General features: G+C 36.7%; 2 protein-coding genes and 1 pseudogene across 3 annotated transcripts; 1 reads left to right on the plus strand and 2 right to left on the minus strand.

Moving 5' to 3' along the window:
- The first annotated feature begins 689 nt into the window (after positions 1–689).
- Positions 690–5,862, plus strand: LOC120010575 (annotated as a pseudogene).
- Positions 5,863–6,059: 197 nt separating this feature from the next.
- Positions 6,060–10,554, minus strand: LOC120010776 (phosphoglycerate mutase-like protein 1). The gene is made up of 9 exons (XM_038861630.1): positions 10,417–10,554; positions 9,821–9,875; positions 9,542–9,649; positions 7,730–7,809; positions 7,355–7,517; positions 7,060–7,134; positions 6,884–6,972; positions 6,683–6,802; positions 6,060–6,402 (listed from the first exon to the last, which is right to left on the minus strand). The coding sequence occupies exons 2-9, from the start codon at positions 9,866–9,868 to the stop codon at positions 6,306–6,308; spliced, it is 780 nt and encodes a 259-aa protein (XP_038717558.1). The 5' UTR covers positions 9,869–9,875; positions 10,417–10,554; the 3' UTR covers positions 6,060–6,305.
- Positions 10,555–11,247: 693 nt separating this feature from the next.
- On the minus strand, positions 11,248–16,055 carry LOC120010296 (phosphoglycerate mutase-like protein 1). 2 transcript variants are annotated; one of them, XM_038861057.1, is made up of 10 exons: positions 15,899–16,055; positions 15,626–15,687; positions 15,427–15,534; positions 15,242–15,321; positions 13,836–13,998; positions 13,152–13,226; positions 12,948–13,036; positions 12,620–12,739; positions 11,755–11,799; positions 11,248–11,660 (listed from the first exon to the last, which is right to left on the minus strand). In XM_038861057.1, exons 2-10 carry the CDS (start codon positions 15,683–15,685, stop codon positions 11,546–11,548), a joined length of 855 nt encoding a protein of 284 aa, XP_038716985.1. In that variant the 5' UTR covers positions 15,686–15,687; positions 15,899–16,055; the 3' UTR covers positions 11,248–11,545. The 2 variants fall into 2 exon arrangements, with proteins under 2 accessions (XP_038716985.1, XP_038716986.1); XM_038861058.1 differs by having other exon boundaries at positions 15,626–15,739; positions 15,899–16,038.
- Positions 16,056–18,972: the final 2,917 nt, after the last annotated feature.

Here is an 18,972-nt window from a genome sequence, read left to right on the forward strand (position 1 = left end):
TTTAAACATTTACTGTCAATATTTCTCCAGAAATTGTCCGGACCGCTACATCAGGTGTCCAGACAATTGTTGAGTTCTTCAAGTTTTATGCTTCAGCTTCAGGATCTTTGACCATTTACCCCTCCAGTTAATTGTCCAGACAACCCATTAAGGTATCCAGACAAATGTTTATCTTTCAGCATTTTTCTTCAGCTCCAAAAGTTTCCACCTCAACCGAATTAATCATGTTTTCTGCAAAATTAATGGGAAACGCCTATAAGGGTATAACTAACTAAAATAAGCATAAATACATTAACTAAGTGTTAGAACATGCTAATTAAAGGATATTGAGACATCAATTTAGAGATCCAATCAACGAGCTTATACCTACAATCAGTATGTAACCCTAAGCATAGTAGCCGTTAATCCATATGAAAAAAAATAATAAATACTGAATTCCTGGAATGGGCTGATGGCAGGGAAATGGACTAGGCTACTAAGCCAAGCTCAGGCCTCTTTTCGTAAGAAAAGCCCAAGTGAAATCAGAGTAGACTAGCTCATTGCCTCATTCAACATCTTCGTAGTTTGTAATTTGTATCAGTTTTGACTCGATTGCTTTGGGTCAGAATTTGGGCCCAACATTTTATTGACCTTGGGCCCATCTTCATATTTTAACACCCTATACTTCCCACATGATGTGGGCCACATCTAGAAAAACAGAATGGGACGAACACATACTTCGCAAAAGTCGTTGTGTCTGCTTGAAACTCTTTGTTCCGATCTCCGCTGCTCTCAAGTCAAATAACGCGCAGTGATTGCAGAGATCAGTGATGGTAAAAGCTGTAGTTGGAGAGGAGTCTCGGCTCAAATTGGCCGAGGATCGCCTCAGCCAATCTGGACTCACCTCTCAGGTCGTTCTCACTCTCATCGCTCGAAATGTGTGTATGCGTGTAACATGTTTTCGATGGTTTGATTTGAAGTCTGAATTAGGGTTTTCTTACCATTACAGGTGGGGCTTGTGATAGGTAAGCTTAACTCGCCTTTAGACCGTGGATTCGTGTTCGATTTGGTTCCAACTCCGCCCAACGATGCCTCCGAGCCAGCTTGTTCTCTCACCGGAACCATCAGAGAGGACAACAGAAAGGGATCCAAATCTAAGTCCCAGTCCGGCGATTCATCCTCTTGACTCATCGATATGGATTGGGTTGCCGAACACGCCCGTCAGGTTATCTTAAACGAAATTCACAGTACCGAAATTTGCTTTGTTATTGTGATTATTCAGTTCAACAAGCATTCAGTGAATGCGGACTGATTTGGTGCTCCGATTTTTTACATTCTGCAAGTGTTTATGTATGTATTAGCATTCAATCTGTTGGCATTTATGTGGATACTAGTGTGCCTTTAGGTTTCGAGGATGTTAGTCGGTGGCATGAGAGTAATTGGAATTTATATATGGATCAGCGATACAGCATTCAAGAATTCAACCATAATGCGTTGCCAGGTTTCATTCTTCTCTCAGTTTTTTATTTGTTCCCAAGTTTGCACATATTTCATATTTTTTTAGTGGAGTTTATCAATAACCATTACTTTGAGAATTTTGTTTCAGATTAACTTTCTCATTGATCACTTTAATGCTGCAGACAGTGAAGGGAGTTGCAGAAGCAGCCCCCATCTCAGAGACAGATTGGGATGAGAGATTGTTAATTCACATTTGTTATAGTCCAAGAAGGTATATACATCTCAAGTGCTGTAAATTTTTTCCCATTTGAACTATGCTATCTTAAAGTTTCTGTTATGATTATTTGGGTTATGCTATAAAGAGTTCCTTATGTAGGTGGACATGTCGGAATTGTTCGCTGTCCTCGAATATTACATCAAGCAGTCTACGTCCATGTGATTTCAAAATGGGAAGGGTATTGGCTTCCATTCGTACATTTAAGTGCATGCTCAACTTTAATCTAAGGTAAATTGTCTTCCTCTCATTTACTAACCAGTCCTTTACTATTGAACAATTTTATTGGTTTCTGTAATTAGATTATGCCACAATTGTGTTGACTATCTTTTCTTATGTATTTGCAATGTATTTTTTTGAGCAAGGCTTGCTCGAACATGGCTTTCTTGGTACGGCTTTTACCAGTCTTTACCATTTCTGCAAGAATTGGACCAAATCGTTCTTATTCAAGTGAAAGAGATGAACATGTACAGAACTAAGCAGAAAAGGATTTGACGAAAAAGTCAAACATGAGATTTGCATGAGGCAATGTTGTATAGTAGTGCTGGAATATTGGATTAAGAACTACTCCAGTCACTATGGCAATTCATGCATCTTGTTGGCATTGAGCTGCATAATAAATTGATTCCAGTGCTTAGGTAATTGCCAGAATTACAAAAAAGTTCGTAGGCTCTGCATTCAAAAAGAAAGTTCATAAGCCACCAGATTAGACTTGTAGAAACTTGGTTATCCGTTGAGTTAAAGATTAGTTAGTCCCTTGTAAACAGCTTTTACATACATTCAATATGCATTGTGTGTCCGTCAAGTTTTAATTTCTGCTCTCCCTCCCATTGGATTTCACCTTGTTGGTATTCTTGAATAAAATTTCTTTTGAATTAAAAAAATCATAATTTCCAATTTTTTTGTTCATTTGGGGAGGGATGGGCGGGCGTAGTCGTGTAGGGTATTTATTGTGGCTTACTATATCACTGCATTGCACAAGAAAAGTAGACCAAGTCCATGGATCTCCTGGATCTGGATGTAGCATACTAGCATCTGTATGAGCATTGCATGCATCAATTGTGTGCGAAATAAACATGGAACTGAGGGTTTGAATCCACTTCATTTTTCAGTTAATCATACTTTTGCAAAATTGGTATGTCATTTTTCATTTGCTAGACTTTTAACTGGGTTATCTCAGCTTCCTCAAAGGTTAGCCACCATATAGAAATAACACCTCGTAGATGTATGCTGGATGCGGCCTTCTCTTCAGTGTGGAGGATTTTTATGTGGTTTGAACTCATGACTCCTAGCATCCATGATCATTATTTCCTAGAGTTTAAAAACTGAAATTGCCCGATGTAAAACTTAGATGAGCATTTTGTGGAACTGCTCAAATGTCAATTGAACACAAGACACTGTATGCTTGCAAACCTTTCTAGACTCTATCTTTGGGAAATTTCAAATCAGTTATTAAGCCATAGCCCAAGGGTTAAAAGAAGATAGAACTATTAGTAGAACAAACACTGAACACACTGAGTATATGCATCTTTATGTTATAAATGAGAGAGAATTTTCCCTGTCCTTCACAAATCCGCATCAGGGTTGTATAATGATAATACTAAATTTTATTGTAGATTTTGAGGCTCTAATGATTAGATAGGTTTTATAGTCTTTCCTACTATGAATTTTCACAAAACCCAACAGTACTTTGCTTAAAAATTCTCTAATAGTTTTTTTTTTGGGGGGGTTTGCCACTGAAAGCCAATGCTCAAATTTAATTATGCATTTTTTTTTGTTCACCTTTATATTAGTTACCCATGCTTTGCTCTTCTACTATGCTATAATTCGAATTCAATGATGATATAATTAGAAGTCTACAAAGCAGATTGGACACTATCTGTAATGAGGCGGATGAAGATCAGCCTCCAGCTGATGTGATAGCATAGAAGCAAGCAAAGAACAATCATCTGGAAAACCCGTTTCCCAACTTTCCTTGAACTCATTGAGGTATGTAAGCTTTAATATTTTGCTACAGATATGAAATGTCTCACTGTCAATACATGTTTTTCCCCAATGGTTTTCTTCAATTTGTTTTCTTCTGCTTGAGGTAATTATGTCCTTTCTTTATTAATCAGTTTAAAGTAGAATACAAAGTGAAGTACTACATTTTCATTCCCGTAGAATACTTTGACAGCTTGGTTTTTTCTTGCCATCCTTATATTTCATTCTGGTCTGCGAAAGTTGTCTTTAATTATGTTGATTGGGCTGATGCAAAACTTAGAAGTTTTCCCCACACCACGTCCTGGAAGTCAAATTCTTCTTGGCAGTGTAGCCTGTGATACTTTGCTCTGCACTATCTAGTTGAATGTGCTATATTAGAAAGATTTTATAAACCATTTGACCAGTTTTTAGGTGCCTAAGATCCTTAAGAAAGTATGTGGTAGTTGTCATTTTTCCAAACTCAAGTGTGGTTGGGGGTTGTGAATTGAGTAAAAGTGATTTTGTCAAATAGCTGTGCTGTATTTGCATCTAGTTTTGGTCCATTATTTTGTGTTCATAGATGTTCTGCCTGATGTGGTTTGCTCATACAGCTTCTCCCCCGTACAAAAGCATATGCACACATGCCTGTTGAAAGTGTGTGCGTGGGCACGCCCTGGTATCGATCCTCAGTTGCTCATATTATTGGTTCAGCTATGTAAAATTTTTGCATATGTTGCCACATCTCTTGGGTGGGCTTCATGGAACCCTTATGCGGGGCTAAAATGATGCCAATTCTTGTGTCTTAATGCCTTCAAGGCAAGCTGGCATGTTCATTGCTCCCATTATGAGTGAAATTTATGTCATTGTTTCCACATTATTGTTTATCCTAGAAAGGCCAACAATATTGTCTTCCCCTTGTGAAGCATATGGTTGGTTGAAAATTAATATAACTTTCTGATTTATGTTGTTGGAGTTTGATCTTCCAGTATGATCACCTGTAAAACTCTTGCTGTAAACCGAAAAACGTGCAGTATTCTATTTCCTAGAAGAGTTTTTGTTCCTTGGTTGGAGAATAAATTCACTTGCGACTACCTACAAGTTATTAGATTTTTCCATTTTCTTTTTTATTTGATTACATAAAAGCTGTGTGTAGCTCATTTCAAATATTCCTTTTGGTGATCTCCGTGATTAAATCCCCTTTTCGAAAGGAAGAAATTCACTCTGTCATTGGCATATTTATGATTGAGGCATTCCTCCAATCTGAGCCTTTGCAAGATATTGAAAGAGGTTGACAATGACAGAAAATTAGAAAAACAATCAATATTGAACATGATAATAATATGAATTCTTTTTTTGTAGAAGCTGGTTTCTCCTCTTGCCCCTAAGGTTTTCATGTTGGCATGACTTCTTGTCCAAATTTTATTTGCCTTTTCTCATTGTGCCTTGCTTAGTTGCATACTATTTTGGTTGACATTGATGTGGTTTTGTGTCTCTGCATACACATTAGTTCTAGGGCACTTGCAAAAGGTTGTTTCCCTTTTTTTTGGTGTTAAGCCTCTGGGACTTTGTACTGGAATGCTGTGAGCAAGTGCACTTGAAATGTACACTGAATATTTCCCTAGTTCTGAATCTCCGATCACGCATTTTTCTAAGGTCATTTGGAAAACGTTATACGATATCAATTGCTCTTATTCCTATTTATGCCATCTCAGGTTTTAAAAGATCACTGCGTGGAGTTGATGTCGATGGAAGCACCAACTGATGCCTCGACTGTTTTAGAACCAGAAGTAGAAGCTACCTCATTAAAAGCCAAATCTTTTTGGGATGTGACAATCCCCTTCTCTTCATCACGTAAATTGTCCTTAGAGAAGGATAACGTCGACCCAACCATCTCAGAGAGCAGCAAAAAGGCAGGGAAGTCGACTAGCATCAATGTCATAGCTGCCGTTTCCTTCCTTTACCTTTCGGTCTTGGTTGGATTCCTGCTTCTTAAAAGATCGTAGCTCACCAAGGGAATTGTTGTGGCTTATAAATCATATAGGTTGAGTGAGAGTAGTAGCCTATTTGGAAGAAAAAGGTGGGGGAAAGCAGGTAGTGCGCTATGATTTTGACCGTCTTTTACTTTCCAATTTGCATGCATGCGAGGTTGAGGGGTTTTGGAAGAAAAAAATAGTAGGTAAATCATGCTATTGTTTACTGTTTAGAATCACCGGCTGTGCTAGGCCAGGCCGGGCCGGGCCGGGCCGGGCCGTGAATCATAAACACAATGGCCTAAGAGCAGGGCCCAGCATTACCCTCCCATTGAGAGTCACTTGCCTAGCGGGCATGAATCATAAAATAACCATGGCATGACACGTTCAGGGCCCAAGCGCCTGGCCCAACATTCTTTTAAGAAAATATTGAAATTTTCATATTGACAAAAGGTATTGAACAAGAGACTACTTCATTATATAAACCTGTGTATTAACCATTGCGCCACCTTTCTTTGTGATATCTTTTACCCTATGAAAATATTTAAATAATTCAATGTGTTATAAATCGGGCAGGCCACTACAATGAAGCCAAAAGGGCTATCACTTCAGGATTAGGGGTCGAGGAATCTGCTTACACTGCAAATGTTGCATACTTGCATCTAGAGATTGAAGCGTGCATTGAGATTAGTCTTTAATACAGAATGGTGCTCACCTTTATCGAATATCATCACGGAACGAAGTTCACCATTGTCAAACCTAGCACAAAACAGACTTGGTTGGATTAGTTTATAACCCATTACCCAATAAGTCGGCATTAGCAGGAGTGGACAGGCTTAACAGAATATGATATACAGATGGATATTAGGAATAATTTTTCTTTCTTTCTTCCTGTCAATTTTGTGGTGGAAAGGATAAAAACTCAGGTTCAGTTAGGGGGGCATCAACTGGAAAGGATAAAATTTCAGTATCTTGTGGTTGATGTTTCACAAATCAAAAACGTACTTAAAAGTAAAACATAGCAGATATGGTAACTTACTTCTTGCATATTTCATCCTTCGCTGATGGATGGCAGTCATTTCCAAGCGCGTTTAGCATTTGATGCAAGAATACACTGTGAGAGACAACTGCTATTTCTGTCTCTTTCCGTGTCCTTAACCTGTGTTTAAAAAAAATATCCTTGAGTTCTATTTCGTTTACCTTTCAATAGAAATAACAGCTCAAAAAAATGAGTAATCACCAGCTCAAAAACTTCATTCCCCTGCCAATAATGTCTTCAAAGCTCTCTCTTACGTCAGCCTGCCACAACTTGTCTTCATCACTTTCTATCTGAAACGAAAGATGATATTTAGTCGGACATAAATTGATACATATAAGTTTTAAAAATGTAAACTATGATTCTATGCAAGTACTTGCCAATGAAAAATCAATTGCAGGAAAAAGAGGCCGAGACTCGCTGATGCTTCTCCTCTTATCACATGGATGGAGTCCCTGTAAGTAAAATATAATATAAGAGGACAATGTGGGTTGCAGCATTATTGAATTCAATTCCGCCAAACAACATTTGAATCCAATAAGAAATATGGATTGGAATCCTCTACAACTCTGTTCCAATTGGCCTGTCTGAAATACATAAATAAAGTAGTAGAATTGTAAAGAATCTTGGTCTGTATTTAGGTAGGCTTCACTAATTTTACCACTACGTACATACCAAACGTTCTCGACAAAGCTCTACTGCTATAAATGGAGGACAATCAGAACTTGATATTGCAGGAAGACCACTGCCTCCAACATTTGCTTCCATCAGGGGAGGTAAATCAAGCCCTTCTGTTTGGCTCTTACCACCAAAAACTCCAACTGCTGTTTGCATGGTCCTGCAATCGCATCTGTTAAAAATTTCTACAAATGTATATATATTGTTTTAGTTTGTAAATAACCCTACTTAACGTCAAAAAGGTTTCTAATTACGGGAAAAATGGACTGTAAGACTTAAATGTATTGGAATAAAATAAACTTAAATGAGAACAAATAGAAGATTTCATCAAGAAACTGAAAGAAGGCGATTAGAAGTTGGAAGTTGCCATACCTCAACAAAGGGGAAGTTACAATCAACTCAATCCTCTTTAATAGTCCACTTTCCAGAACTTGCTCGCGCAGATTGGAAACCTTTTACAATAATCAATGATCACATTAACTAATTAATGTTAAACTAGATGTTATACCTCTGAAGTTTGTCTAAAGTAATGGTAGCAAGAAGTGCCTGGCAAGTTATCAAGTACTGGGACCAGATTAAAATATGTTTTGCTTTATAAATATATCTGTTGGCTAAACATCTACTTTCTTATTACTCTTAATCTTCTTCTTTTTTAATGAATGGTAGCATTTCCAATAACAAATAGTGATTGACCACAAGATAATGTTCTTGAAAGTTCACAAGGGTAATAACTTCAATGGAGAAGATGCTTCTTGAAATGTGGAACAAACGCACCCATGACGTGGACACAAAAAACAAATCATCTTCTTCAATACTCAAACTGATCATGATATATTAATTTTAATTCTCAAAATTTCAGTCATGAATTCATGATTTCTAAAGAAAAAAAAATAATTTTCAAAAACATGTGTGATCCTAAGGGTGCGTTTGGTATGAGGGTAAGAATTTGGGGGTATAATTTGTTATCCATGTAAATATTACAAGGGTAATAATAATTATGGAGAATAAGTGTTACCCTTGTTTGGTAAAGAAGGGTAAAATTTACCCAAGTATTCATTACTTTTGTTTGTTACGACTATACATTACTGGTGTAATACCATTACCCTTGTTTGTTATTATTGTAATGAACCAAACTAGAAAAAAGTGAGATTATGTTTTTTATTATTACGACTATCATGTAACAAAATTTTAAAAATATAGATACATATGCATATATATACACACAACCATACATATATATATATAATAACAATTGTTAACAATTTCAACAAAATAATCTGATAACATTCAAATCCATGACAAAGACGTAACACAAGAGTAGGGGTCATCATTTGGCCCGTGGGCCTAGGTCCGAGCTCGGCCATGCCCGACCACTTGGGCGGGCATGGGCTCCATTTTTTGGGTCAGCCCAACCCGAAGCCAGACACCTCAGGCCAATTTTGGCTCAGCCCGAGCCCGACCCAAGCCCGACATTATTTATTTTTATATATATATAATATGTATATATTTATATCTGTATATATATAAAATATGTATGTATATATAAAATACATACACATACACAGACAGTGCATGCACTGTCTGTGTATATGTATATATGTATGTGTATTATATATATATATATAGATAGTGCATATGTATATGTATATGTATATATATATATATATATATATATATATATGTATGTATGTATATATATACACAGATAGTGCATATGTATATATATGTGTGTGTATGTATATGTGTGTGTATATATATATACATAGACAGTGCATATGTGTGTGTATATATATGTGTGTGTATACACACAGACAGTGCATAAGTGAGTGTGTGTATATATATATGTGTGAGTGTCTATACATACATACATATATATAATATATATGTGTATATATAACTTATGGGTTTTTAGAATTTTTTATTTAAAGGGGTAATAGGTTGGAGTAAAACTTTTTATTACTTTTTATTACCCAGGTCCCCCACTAGTAAACTTTATGTGTAAAAAATGAGCTCAATTACTAAAATTTATTACAGGAATAAAAGTTATACTGACATAACAAACACAAGTAAACTTAAAATTTAATTACCCTTGTAACTATTACACCTCATTACCCTTGTACCAAACGCACCATAAAATGTCAAAACTTATACAACAGCAGAGCAGATGTGAATATGTGATGCTACCTGTTGCCAGCCAAGTGGAGAGAGTTGAGCATCAAAAAGTGTGGGAGACATTAAGGCATCATGGTCCTTTTCTCCTGCAACATTGTGAACTCCTTGGGCATGCCTCACCTATATATATATTAATAAGTACCGTCATTTGCTTTCTAATAGTTCATGGTGTTCATAAAATTTGAATTTCTGAAAGTGTCTTTAGCTATCACTCTTTTAGCCTTTTCGGTGAATATCACAGAGCATAACAATTTTACAGAACAGAGATGGAAGAGTAGAAGTTGTACAAACCAGGTGAAGAATTTTACAGTGCTGCAATGGAGCTACAGTGACATCCATATCTTACCTACAATGATAAAATTAGATATCAAGACAGAGAACAACTGCTAGAAGTAAATAAAAGCACATAAAACAAACGAATATTCTAATGAAAGTAATGATATGCTTAAAACTTCACTCAGGCGATTCTTTTCTCTGGTGTTCTATTAGGTTAAATATGCTTCTCATTGAGATATCAAATTTTTCATAGACATATCTAAAATCGAGACCATAACATGAGCCCTAGCAAATAATCTCATGCAGCTAAACGGAAAAGAGAAGTCAAAGCACAAAAAATCCAGATCTAGATTCTCCTCCATTGCCATACATAATAACTTCAAAACCAGGCCGAAAGTAACATTAAAACGATTCATAGCGACGGAGATGAAAAACTCTGTAAAGATCACACAATATATATTAAGATTACAATCGATGATTTTATAACTTGAGCATCCTAATCGCAGATGCAACGCCATTATCATCTCCCGAGAAACAACCATAAATCAACTCTTTGAAGCAAGAAAAACAAACTACTCAAACACTAAAACATAAGAATGTCATGTACATACCTCTCGCTCCGCGGAAAAGGAATCAGAGAGGAAGAGTCGGAGATTTCAGATCTCGTAGAACTGAAAGCGAAAGAGGAAGATGAAGCGTGAAGATGTTATTCGGGTTTTTGGTTACTTCATTTATAACGGCGGGACAAGAGGGAACGATTTTATTATTATTATTATTTATTTTTTAACTGCCTGTGAGATGTGATGTGGTCCCCAGTACCGTAAATCATTCAATATATGCGTTTGAATATTCGGTTTTATATTTGTCCATGATATAGCATTACTTTTGTAACAGTGTAAAAAAAGATCAACAAGGAGCTGTTTTGGGGGAAGGAAAATTTGCTGGAGGCATGAAGATTCCACTTGCAGCCATGGCTATTGGGTGGTGGTAGTTTGACTTTGAAATCTAACATTATTAAAGGACTGGTTTTGCGTTGATTAATTGAATAATTCATGATAAACAAGCCATTGTAAATTTGTAATCACATCAGGTCACATGTTGTTGATGTGTTTCACCAAAAATAATGAGTTAGTGTTAATTCACAAACGGTTTGTACATTTTTAAAATTTGAATTGCAAACTACATATTTCGATTCTCAAATATTCATACATTGTCACTAACCGCTAATGAATTGATATCATCCTACTTTCTTTCTTTTTTTATTACAAAGGGAAGAGGATGAGGAGGATCGAACTCAAGAATTCTATGAGATACCACACACATAAGAGTTATCTAAGTTATTCGTGGTGCTCAAATTGACATCATCCTATTGCTTCTCGTACATTAAATCAATATATGACATGCTACGCGCAAGATTTTGACTACAACAGTAATACATAAAATAAAAATAAAAAGCTAGTTTGTTGACAAATCTTAAGCAAGATTATGTTCCTTAAGGCAATCATAAAAACAATTGTGGTTAGGTTAACCAATAATCTTATAACAATTGACACCTAAAAGTGCCTTTAAACTGTTGTGCTGTGGGGTTTCAATCTGGGTAGTTCTAGCAAAAGATGTCCAATTTGCTATCTGAGCCAGTCAGCCAGCCAACATATTAATAAGTGCATTGGTAGCTCACTGTAAGAATCATACTAGGAGGGAGATTAGACTAATAAACGCGATAACCTGTCGGCTATCGTATTACTTAGACACTCCTTTTTCTGTAGTCTTCTCCTTTGCAACATCGCTAGGCAAATCAAGCCCACTAGGAATCTTTCCAGGATAGTTGGTTATTGCTGGATCAGATCCCATCATGCTGCAAAAAAAGAGGAAAAAAAAGTGAGCACAAATGCATAATGATTAAGACAGAAAAATATATCCTCCCTGGATTTTGGAAACAAAACACTCACCCTCTATCAGCAATTACCATCGACCGAAGTTCACAATTGGCAAAGCTGCATAAAAAGATAATACATCCACCAGATTAGCCGGAACAAAGAAATTATGCATTCAGAGGATTGAGACTGCACCCAGTGGGCCAGTCTTCAAATATATAATATATCGCGCACATCATCATTAAAAAAAAAATCTGAATAGATCAGCAGAGATGCATCTATGTGATATATGATGAATCATACTGTAAATCAAATTTCAAGTTCCCTCCACTCCTTTGTTCAGAAGTGGCCAAGGAGGGATACAAGGGTGAAAACAATGCTAAAAAAAGCTCATCATATAACCTTGAAGCCAAGCCAGGGTTGCAACATCAGATTCAATATCCTTACCACGTCAAACCTATCTCAATCTGTTTCCCTTTTTTTCCCGACAAATATTGTCACCTATTTGTCTGGTATCAGAAATCTATCCATCTGACATTTAAAGATGATAAGGTTTGACACTGATAAAAACAGGTAGAAAGAATGCACACCAGAAGCATGTCGAGTTCCAAATAGAAGCAGTATAAAGTTGAACAAGAATTTTCAATGCAGTTTATTGCAGTGACAGAGAACTATCAAAGAACTATCTCAACAAAAACTAGAAAAGGGTAAACTACATTTTCTATCCCTAAGGTTTGCCCCAAAGACAAATACACCTTTTAGTTTCAAAGAGACGACCAAACCTGAAACCACCAACCTCCCTGGTTGCCTTTTAGACTTTTAGTATAATATACATATGACCTGAATTTACTTAAATTAAGGAAGAAAATACCATAAAATATTTAGGAATGAAAATGAAAAAAAATACACAGTATTCCAGAGAAATCAACATAATACTTACTGTGTGCATATTTCACTCTTAACAGATGGATGACAATCGTTTCCGAAAGCGCTTAAGGTATGGTACAAGAATCCACTGTGGGTAACAACTGCGATCTCCTTCTCTTTCCGTGTCCATAACCTGGACCAATTAATGGAAAAAGATTTAGAATAAAGATAATAAGCGGTAGTATGAAGCCCAGCAAGACAACACAGTTAATTACCAAAACGCTCTGCATCTAGACACTGAATTCATATTCGACTATTTTAAAAATTTTATTTGTGATTTGTATAAGTGTGTGTGTAGTGTGTACAGAGAGAAAGAGGAAGAGAGAGACAGAGACAGTAACCATTTCAAGAATTCCATTCCCCTGGCAGCAAGTTCTTCATTCGCCTCTCTGATGTCAGGTTTCCACAGAACATCATCATTGCTTTCTACCTATGCAAAGTTTCGAACAAAATATGATATGAAATCAAAGTCCAATTTTAGACCCTTAAGTCATGCCAAAAAGTTCTGTCATGTAATGTAAATGTCAATCATAAAATTCACTTGCCTGTGAAAAATCAATTGCAGGAAAAAGGGGCCGATACTCGCTGATGCTTCTCCTCTTATCACACGGATGAACTCCCTGTTTGGAGAAGAAAAAAAATGCACTGGTAAACAAAATTCCAGCAGTTATGTGGAGAACAACAGAGGAGACCCACAGGCAACAAATCAAGTCAAGCGACCAGAAGATCTTAATTTACTGCATTTCTATCATGTGATAATGTGGGACAAAACACCAAGTAGATGTTCCAAATCCCAAATTAGTATCATTAAGTTACTCCATAAAACTGTCATATACATGTTGAAAAAAATCATTGACTGTATGTCATCTTTTGTTACTTCCGTTAAATCTAGGACAGATCAATTGTTACTTCTGGAAACTCGGAGGTTGTTTATTTACAAAGAAAAGTGGATGGGATCTAAGCCTTCACATAACAAAGAATCAAACAATGTAGCAACTACTGACACCATACTCAGACATGTACAATTACATAAAGTACTCAGGTCGTGGAGTTTATGCAAACCCATACATATCCTATTCCTAAGACAGGAAACATGTGATTGATTGAGTTAACAATGAAATTAGTATCGTATACTTCTCTCATGATGGGATAAACGACTTCTAAGGATATGCAATGAGAATTATATTAAACATATAGACTCAGTTTACATTATATGCTGGAAGACATACCAAATGTTCCCTACATAGCTCCACAGCCATAAATGGAGGGCAATTTAAACTCGAAATTGTCGGTCGGTCACTGTTCCCTGCATTGGCCACCATTAGTGGAGGAGCCTCTATCCCATCAGTGTATGATTGACCTCCAAAAACTCCAACTGCTGTCTGCATGGTCCTAAAATGCAAAGATTTGATGTTGTAGGGTTAAAAGCAATCTTTACGATAAATAAAACACATGAAGGGAAAAGGTTACTGGCTCTAAGACATTACAGTTGCGTGGTTGCTTTCAGACATTGATTGAAAACAAAGAAAACGCTAGACTGAATGAAAAGATAAATAACACAAACAACAGAATTCCAAGGGTAGGCCATGTATTTTAAGAATTAAACATTTAGTATATGACCAGAAACCTACATGGAGATAAGAAATCCCTCCCTCTCTGCACATTGTTTCTTTTTAAAGGGTGAGCATGATTGATCTACAGGCAACAACTATAATTAATATGAGACCAAAAGCAAAAGCCACAGAGTTCAATACTAACTTTACATGACCATCTCCAACCCAAGTGGTATATAAGGTTGTATTCTTCCTAACTTCCAAAATAGCACTTTTAAAGAAAATTTTCTTCTCCAACCCAAGTGGTATATGGGGTTGTATTATACAACTTCTCATCATGAAGTGCTAAATATAGCTCCCAAATGAGGAGATGAAAAATTTTAGAGGGAAATAAAGTTTGGTAGTTAAGAGAGATTTTCACATTAAAAACAATTCAAAAATATAAAGAAATCACTTTGCATCCCCATTTCCCACCCATCATTGGAGTAAATGAATTATACCACCCTCACTTTTACACTATTCATGGATGCAAAATTTAAATTGCATCCTCAATTTCCAACTTATGGTCGGAGATGCCCTTAGGACAAATTACGAAAAACATGTTTGTGTTCAGAGCATTGTTCTATCTGCAACCAACGGATGGGAGAATCCATAATCTCTTTCTTGACTGCACACTTTAAATTCAACCAGCCAAACAATTCCTTTCTCTTTCTGGTTTCCTTTATACTAGGATAGTGTGGATGATATCATCATACCACAGCTGGGACCTAATTATAGGTTAGAGACCTATCTATCAAACCCCCAACCCTGTTCTCCCTTTTCCCCCGAGTCCAGATAAATTCGAGGCAATATAAAACCAGCTACTTTCCATTTGTGTGATGTTTGCATTTTCTATTCCCATTCAGCAAGACAAGAAAAAACAAAAAGGTAAAAAGAAGTGTATGCATTGTTCATTATGATTCCATCTTGCATCCTCTATAAATCTCAAGAAAGTTTAGGAAAAAGAATTCATCGATACTCCACGGTAAGTGCAAAATCGAAAAGGACATATTCAAATATAGCAAGGTCCGGAAAAGCAATACCTTAACAAAGGTGAAGCAATGACCAATTCAATTCTCTTGTTGAGTCCACATGATTGAACATGTTTGCGCAGATTTTCAACCTGTTGTAGAATCACAATAATCATTTTCTCAATCAATTAGAGAATAAAAATGTCCAACACATGCTCCAAAACACACAAAAGGCTACTATTCTTGCCAGCCAATACCTGCTGCCATCCGAGAGGAGTAAGGTGTGCGTCAAAAAGATCGTAAGATAAATAAGCCTTAAAATCCTTTTCACCTTCTACATTGTGAATCCCCTGCGCATGCCTCACCTGGACACATCGTTCCATCTTTCTCAATCTAATGTCCCTTAAACAAACACGATTCCAATAAACAATCGTAAAGTACAGCACCTCAACATACCAGATGAATAGTTTTACACCTATGCAGCGGGTACAGGATTGGACCAGCCGTGGCATCCATCTCTGCACATCGGACAATAGTCTTAGGACCACTTCATATACAACGTATCGATCACTGAAAACTAACTGATCTCAAATTTGCAATCCAAAGATGACCATAACCAAATCGAATAAAAATATAATCAACCAAACAAAAGCAGGCGCAAACTACGTAAACAACCACAATCACAGAACGATATTGCGGAATTAGAACGAAAAGGTTTCGAGGTTGAACCTGAGAGAGAAGAGAAGCAGAGAAGAGAGGAACGGTGCCGCTGATATTTCAGTGGTGGTGGTGGCGGCGGCGGTGGTGGTATGGTTTTGAAATTTGAAATGAGAGTGGGGACAAAAGAGGAATTTTAAAAAAGAGAGGTCGTAGTTGTGGTCCCGTGGTACTATAAAATTAGAAATACTGAGATGCCGTGTGTGAGCCGTGGAGGTAGTATTCACTAGTCAGTCAGCGCAAATCAGCAAGTAAATCGCCACCTTCCCGCTGATTCGGTCTGGGAGAACGTGATGAAGGGTCGCGTCACCGTTTTGATTGGTTGTTTATGATGCATATACGGATATACCACCAATTGACGCACACCTTGTGTGACCACACACACATGATGGTCATCAAATTCGAAACCATTTAGGTGATAGGCCATAAATTCCAAATCATTTAGGTGATATTCTGTTCTTGAATATATTTACGAAAATGATAAAAATTTCAACAGTTAATATTTCAATTATCGTAATTGAATTGGACGTATGGGATTCTAGTGAGATTACGAATTTCACATGTCTCACATGATGCATATATGCATACAACTCAGGAGTTGTGTACGAAATCAAAAAGTCTTGAGTTGAACAATATCTTTGTGGTTATGTTTTGACGTTATGTAAGAAATTTCTATGCACATGCACGTGACCCTTGGGCAAGTTTGTTGGTGTCGTTGTCACTTCTTGGTTCCAAAAAAAAGAGTCGTCAAATTATTAAAAAAAATGGAAACAAGTCGCCAAGTGTTCCTGCACATCTGGTAATAAAGGATTCGAATGAGACAAATTCAAGTCTATTGGGCTTGGTCCATTACAATCTTGGCCCACTTAGTATACACCATCTATAAATATGGCCCGTTTATTATGGACTTGAAGGAAGCACGTTGTCTTCAACAAATGAATAAGGTATGATTGTTAAATTTTCGTTTCAATAATTAGTGAAGAAATAATAAGACCACAGTATAACTATGGCTTGACATAGTTAATACGCACGTTGGGGTGATTGTTTGTGAACAAGTGTGACGAGAGGGAAATTTGGTTGTTGGCGTTCTCGTTCATTTATCAAGGAACCTACATGATCTAAGAATTTAGTTACTTAACTACCCAATGGATATTCACTCATATTTGGGAATCGTATAATTTTTTTATCAACAAAAATTATCGTTTACTAAAAAAAGTAAATAATAAACTTCTATATTGACCTTGACAAAAAGAGGTGCTAACATTTTAATTCAAAAAAAAAACAGATAGAATATATATTCTTTTTTTTTTTTTTTAAAATGCTCACAGGTGATACACACGCTAAGTCATGCCCGAGGGGCATGAAGGCCACCACAGAGGATGGAAAACTACCCAAATCTCAAACCCCCTGGTGATAGAACCCTGGACCTCAAGATCCTGGGCATGCCCGAGGGGCCATGAAGGCCACCACAGCGGATGGAAAACTACTCAAATTTCAAACCCCCCGGTGAGAATAGAACCTGACCAACCAGTGACCATTTGCTGTGGTACCACACCTTTGCATGTCAAAGTGCTGCCTGTAACATACCTTGTTTGCTTGCAGGATGCTCTGCTATTTGAATCCGAAACCTCGCTATTTGAAATCATGCACTGCGTCTCTTCTTCCATTGGACATCTGAAAAACAATATATAACAATTCATCTGATGGAAGCAGGTAAAAATGAGACATGTAAATAAAGGCATATCATAGGTATGGATTGTTCTGCAAGGGACAGACAACCTGACCAACCAGACTATCTCTCATTCTCGATAGAATATATATTCACGTACCCACTAAATATATCTAAAAGATTAAGACTTACCCATTCATATCATATAAATGTGCATATCATTTTTTTTAATGATTTAGCCAGATAATATAGAAATGTGGTGAATCTTCTAGAGCCAAACTTTATGGACTCAAAAGGTTATGAGATCGATTTTTACTGAGAGCAATATTCGTATGATCACGCTTTGGACTTTGCCCAACTTACCTTGATGGAAAAATTTTACGTACATGGACTATACAATTCAAGTTTAGGTTGATATCGAACATTGAATGGAAAAGAATGCACGGTGTCGTTATTGTTTTTTTTTTTTAAATAATGTAGAAACAGCGTCAGTGGTTCACATGCAGACGAACAGAAAGCTTCCAAACTACAGTTATTATTATTATTTGCATATGATGATGATGATCATTATCATCATATTTTCCGTTTCTTCCAGCTAACACATCTTTTGATGCCTAAACTGTTACTCTGTGTGAGATATGATACAACAATACTCGTGATCATGGACCTGCTCTTTTCTTTTCTTTTCTCTCTCATTAATATTGTTCCATATTTAGGGCTGTCAAAATGGTATATTCATCGGTTTTTTTTTAAAATACATATTTCTTCACTAAAATCCATCCACTTGATCGGTTAAATTTATGTTGAAAAAACCAACCGGATCGACTGTGAACACCACTATTCCATATACTAAATCCAGACGAGACCCCTGCAATAGAAATTGCAGTTTTAGTTATAGATGCTCAGTATATTCACCAAATGCAGATCCCATATTGTTAAACAGATTGTATGGTATGTGATTAGAACTGCAGAAAAAAACCACACCGGTTTCTAATGGAGGGACCCTTAACCCTAACAACCTTTAAAGAACTACATTACATTATACCACATACAAAAGGCCGACCATAGCAGTATTTAGAAGCAAAATACATACGTGTGCACTGCACACGCGAGAGTGATGAGAGAGTACTGAAGCTACAAATAAATGAGGACAATAGAGAAGACGACAGAGCTAGTTGTTCTTACAACATAGTGGTCTTATTAGGCACAATGTACTGTTTATTGCCCTAACAAACAAGGCACTAACTGACAAACTTTGACGTTTATAGAATTGTGGTTTTGGTGAAAACCCTAATTTGATAATATTGTGGGCTGTCGGGGTGGTGGGGGAGAAACAGCCCGCGGTTTTCTCACTTCCTTCAAAACCATTTTTCTACTCTGCCCCTGTGTTTCTCGTGCTCGATCCTTCTTGTCCTGT

The sequence above is a fragment of the Tripterygium wilfordii genome, chromosome 12 (assembly GCF_013401445.1).
Source record: "Tripterygium wilfordii isolate XIE 37 chromosome 12, ASM1340144v1, whole genome shotgun sequence".
NCBI lineage: Eukaryota > Viridiplantae > Streptophyta > Magnoliopsida > Celastrales > Celastraceae > Tripterygium > Tripterygium wilfordii.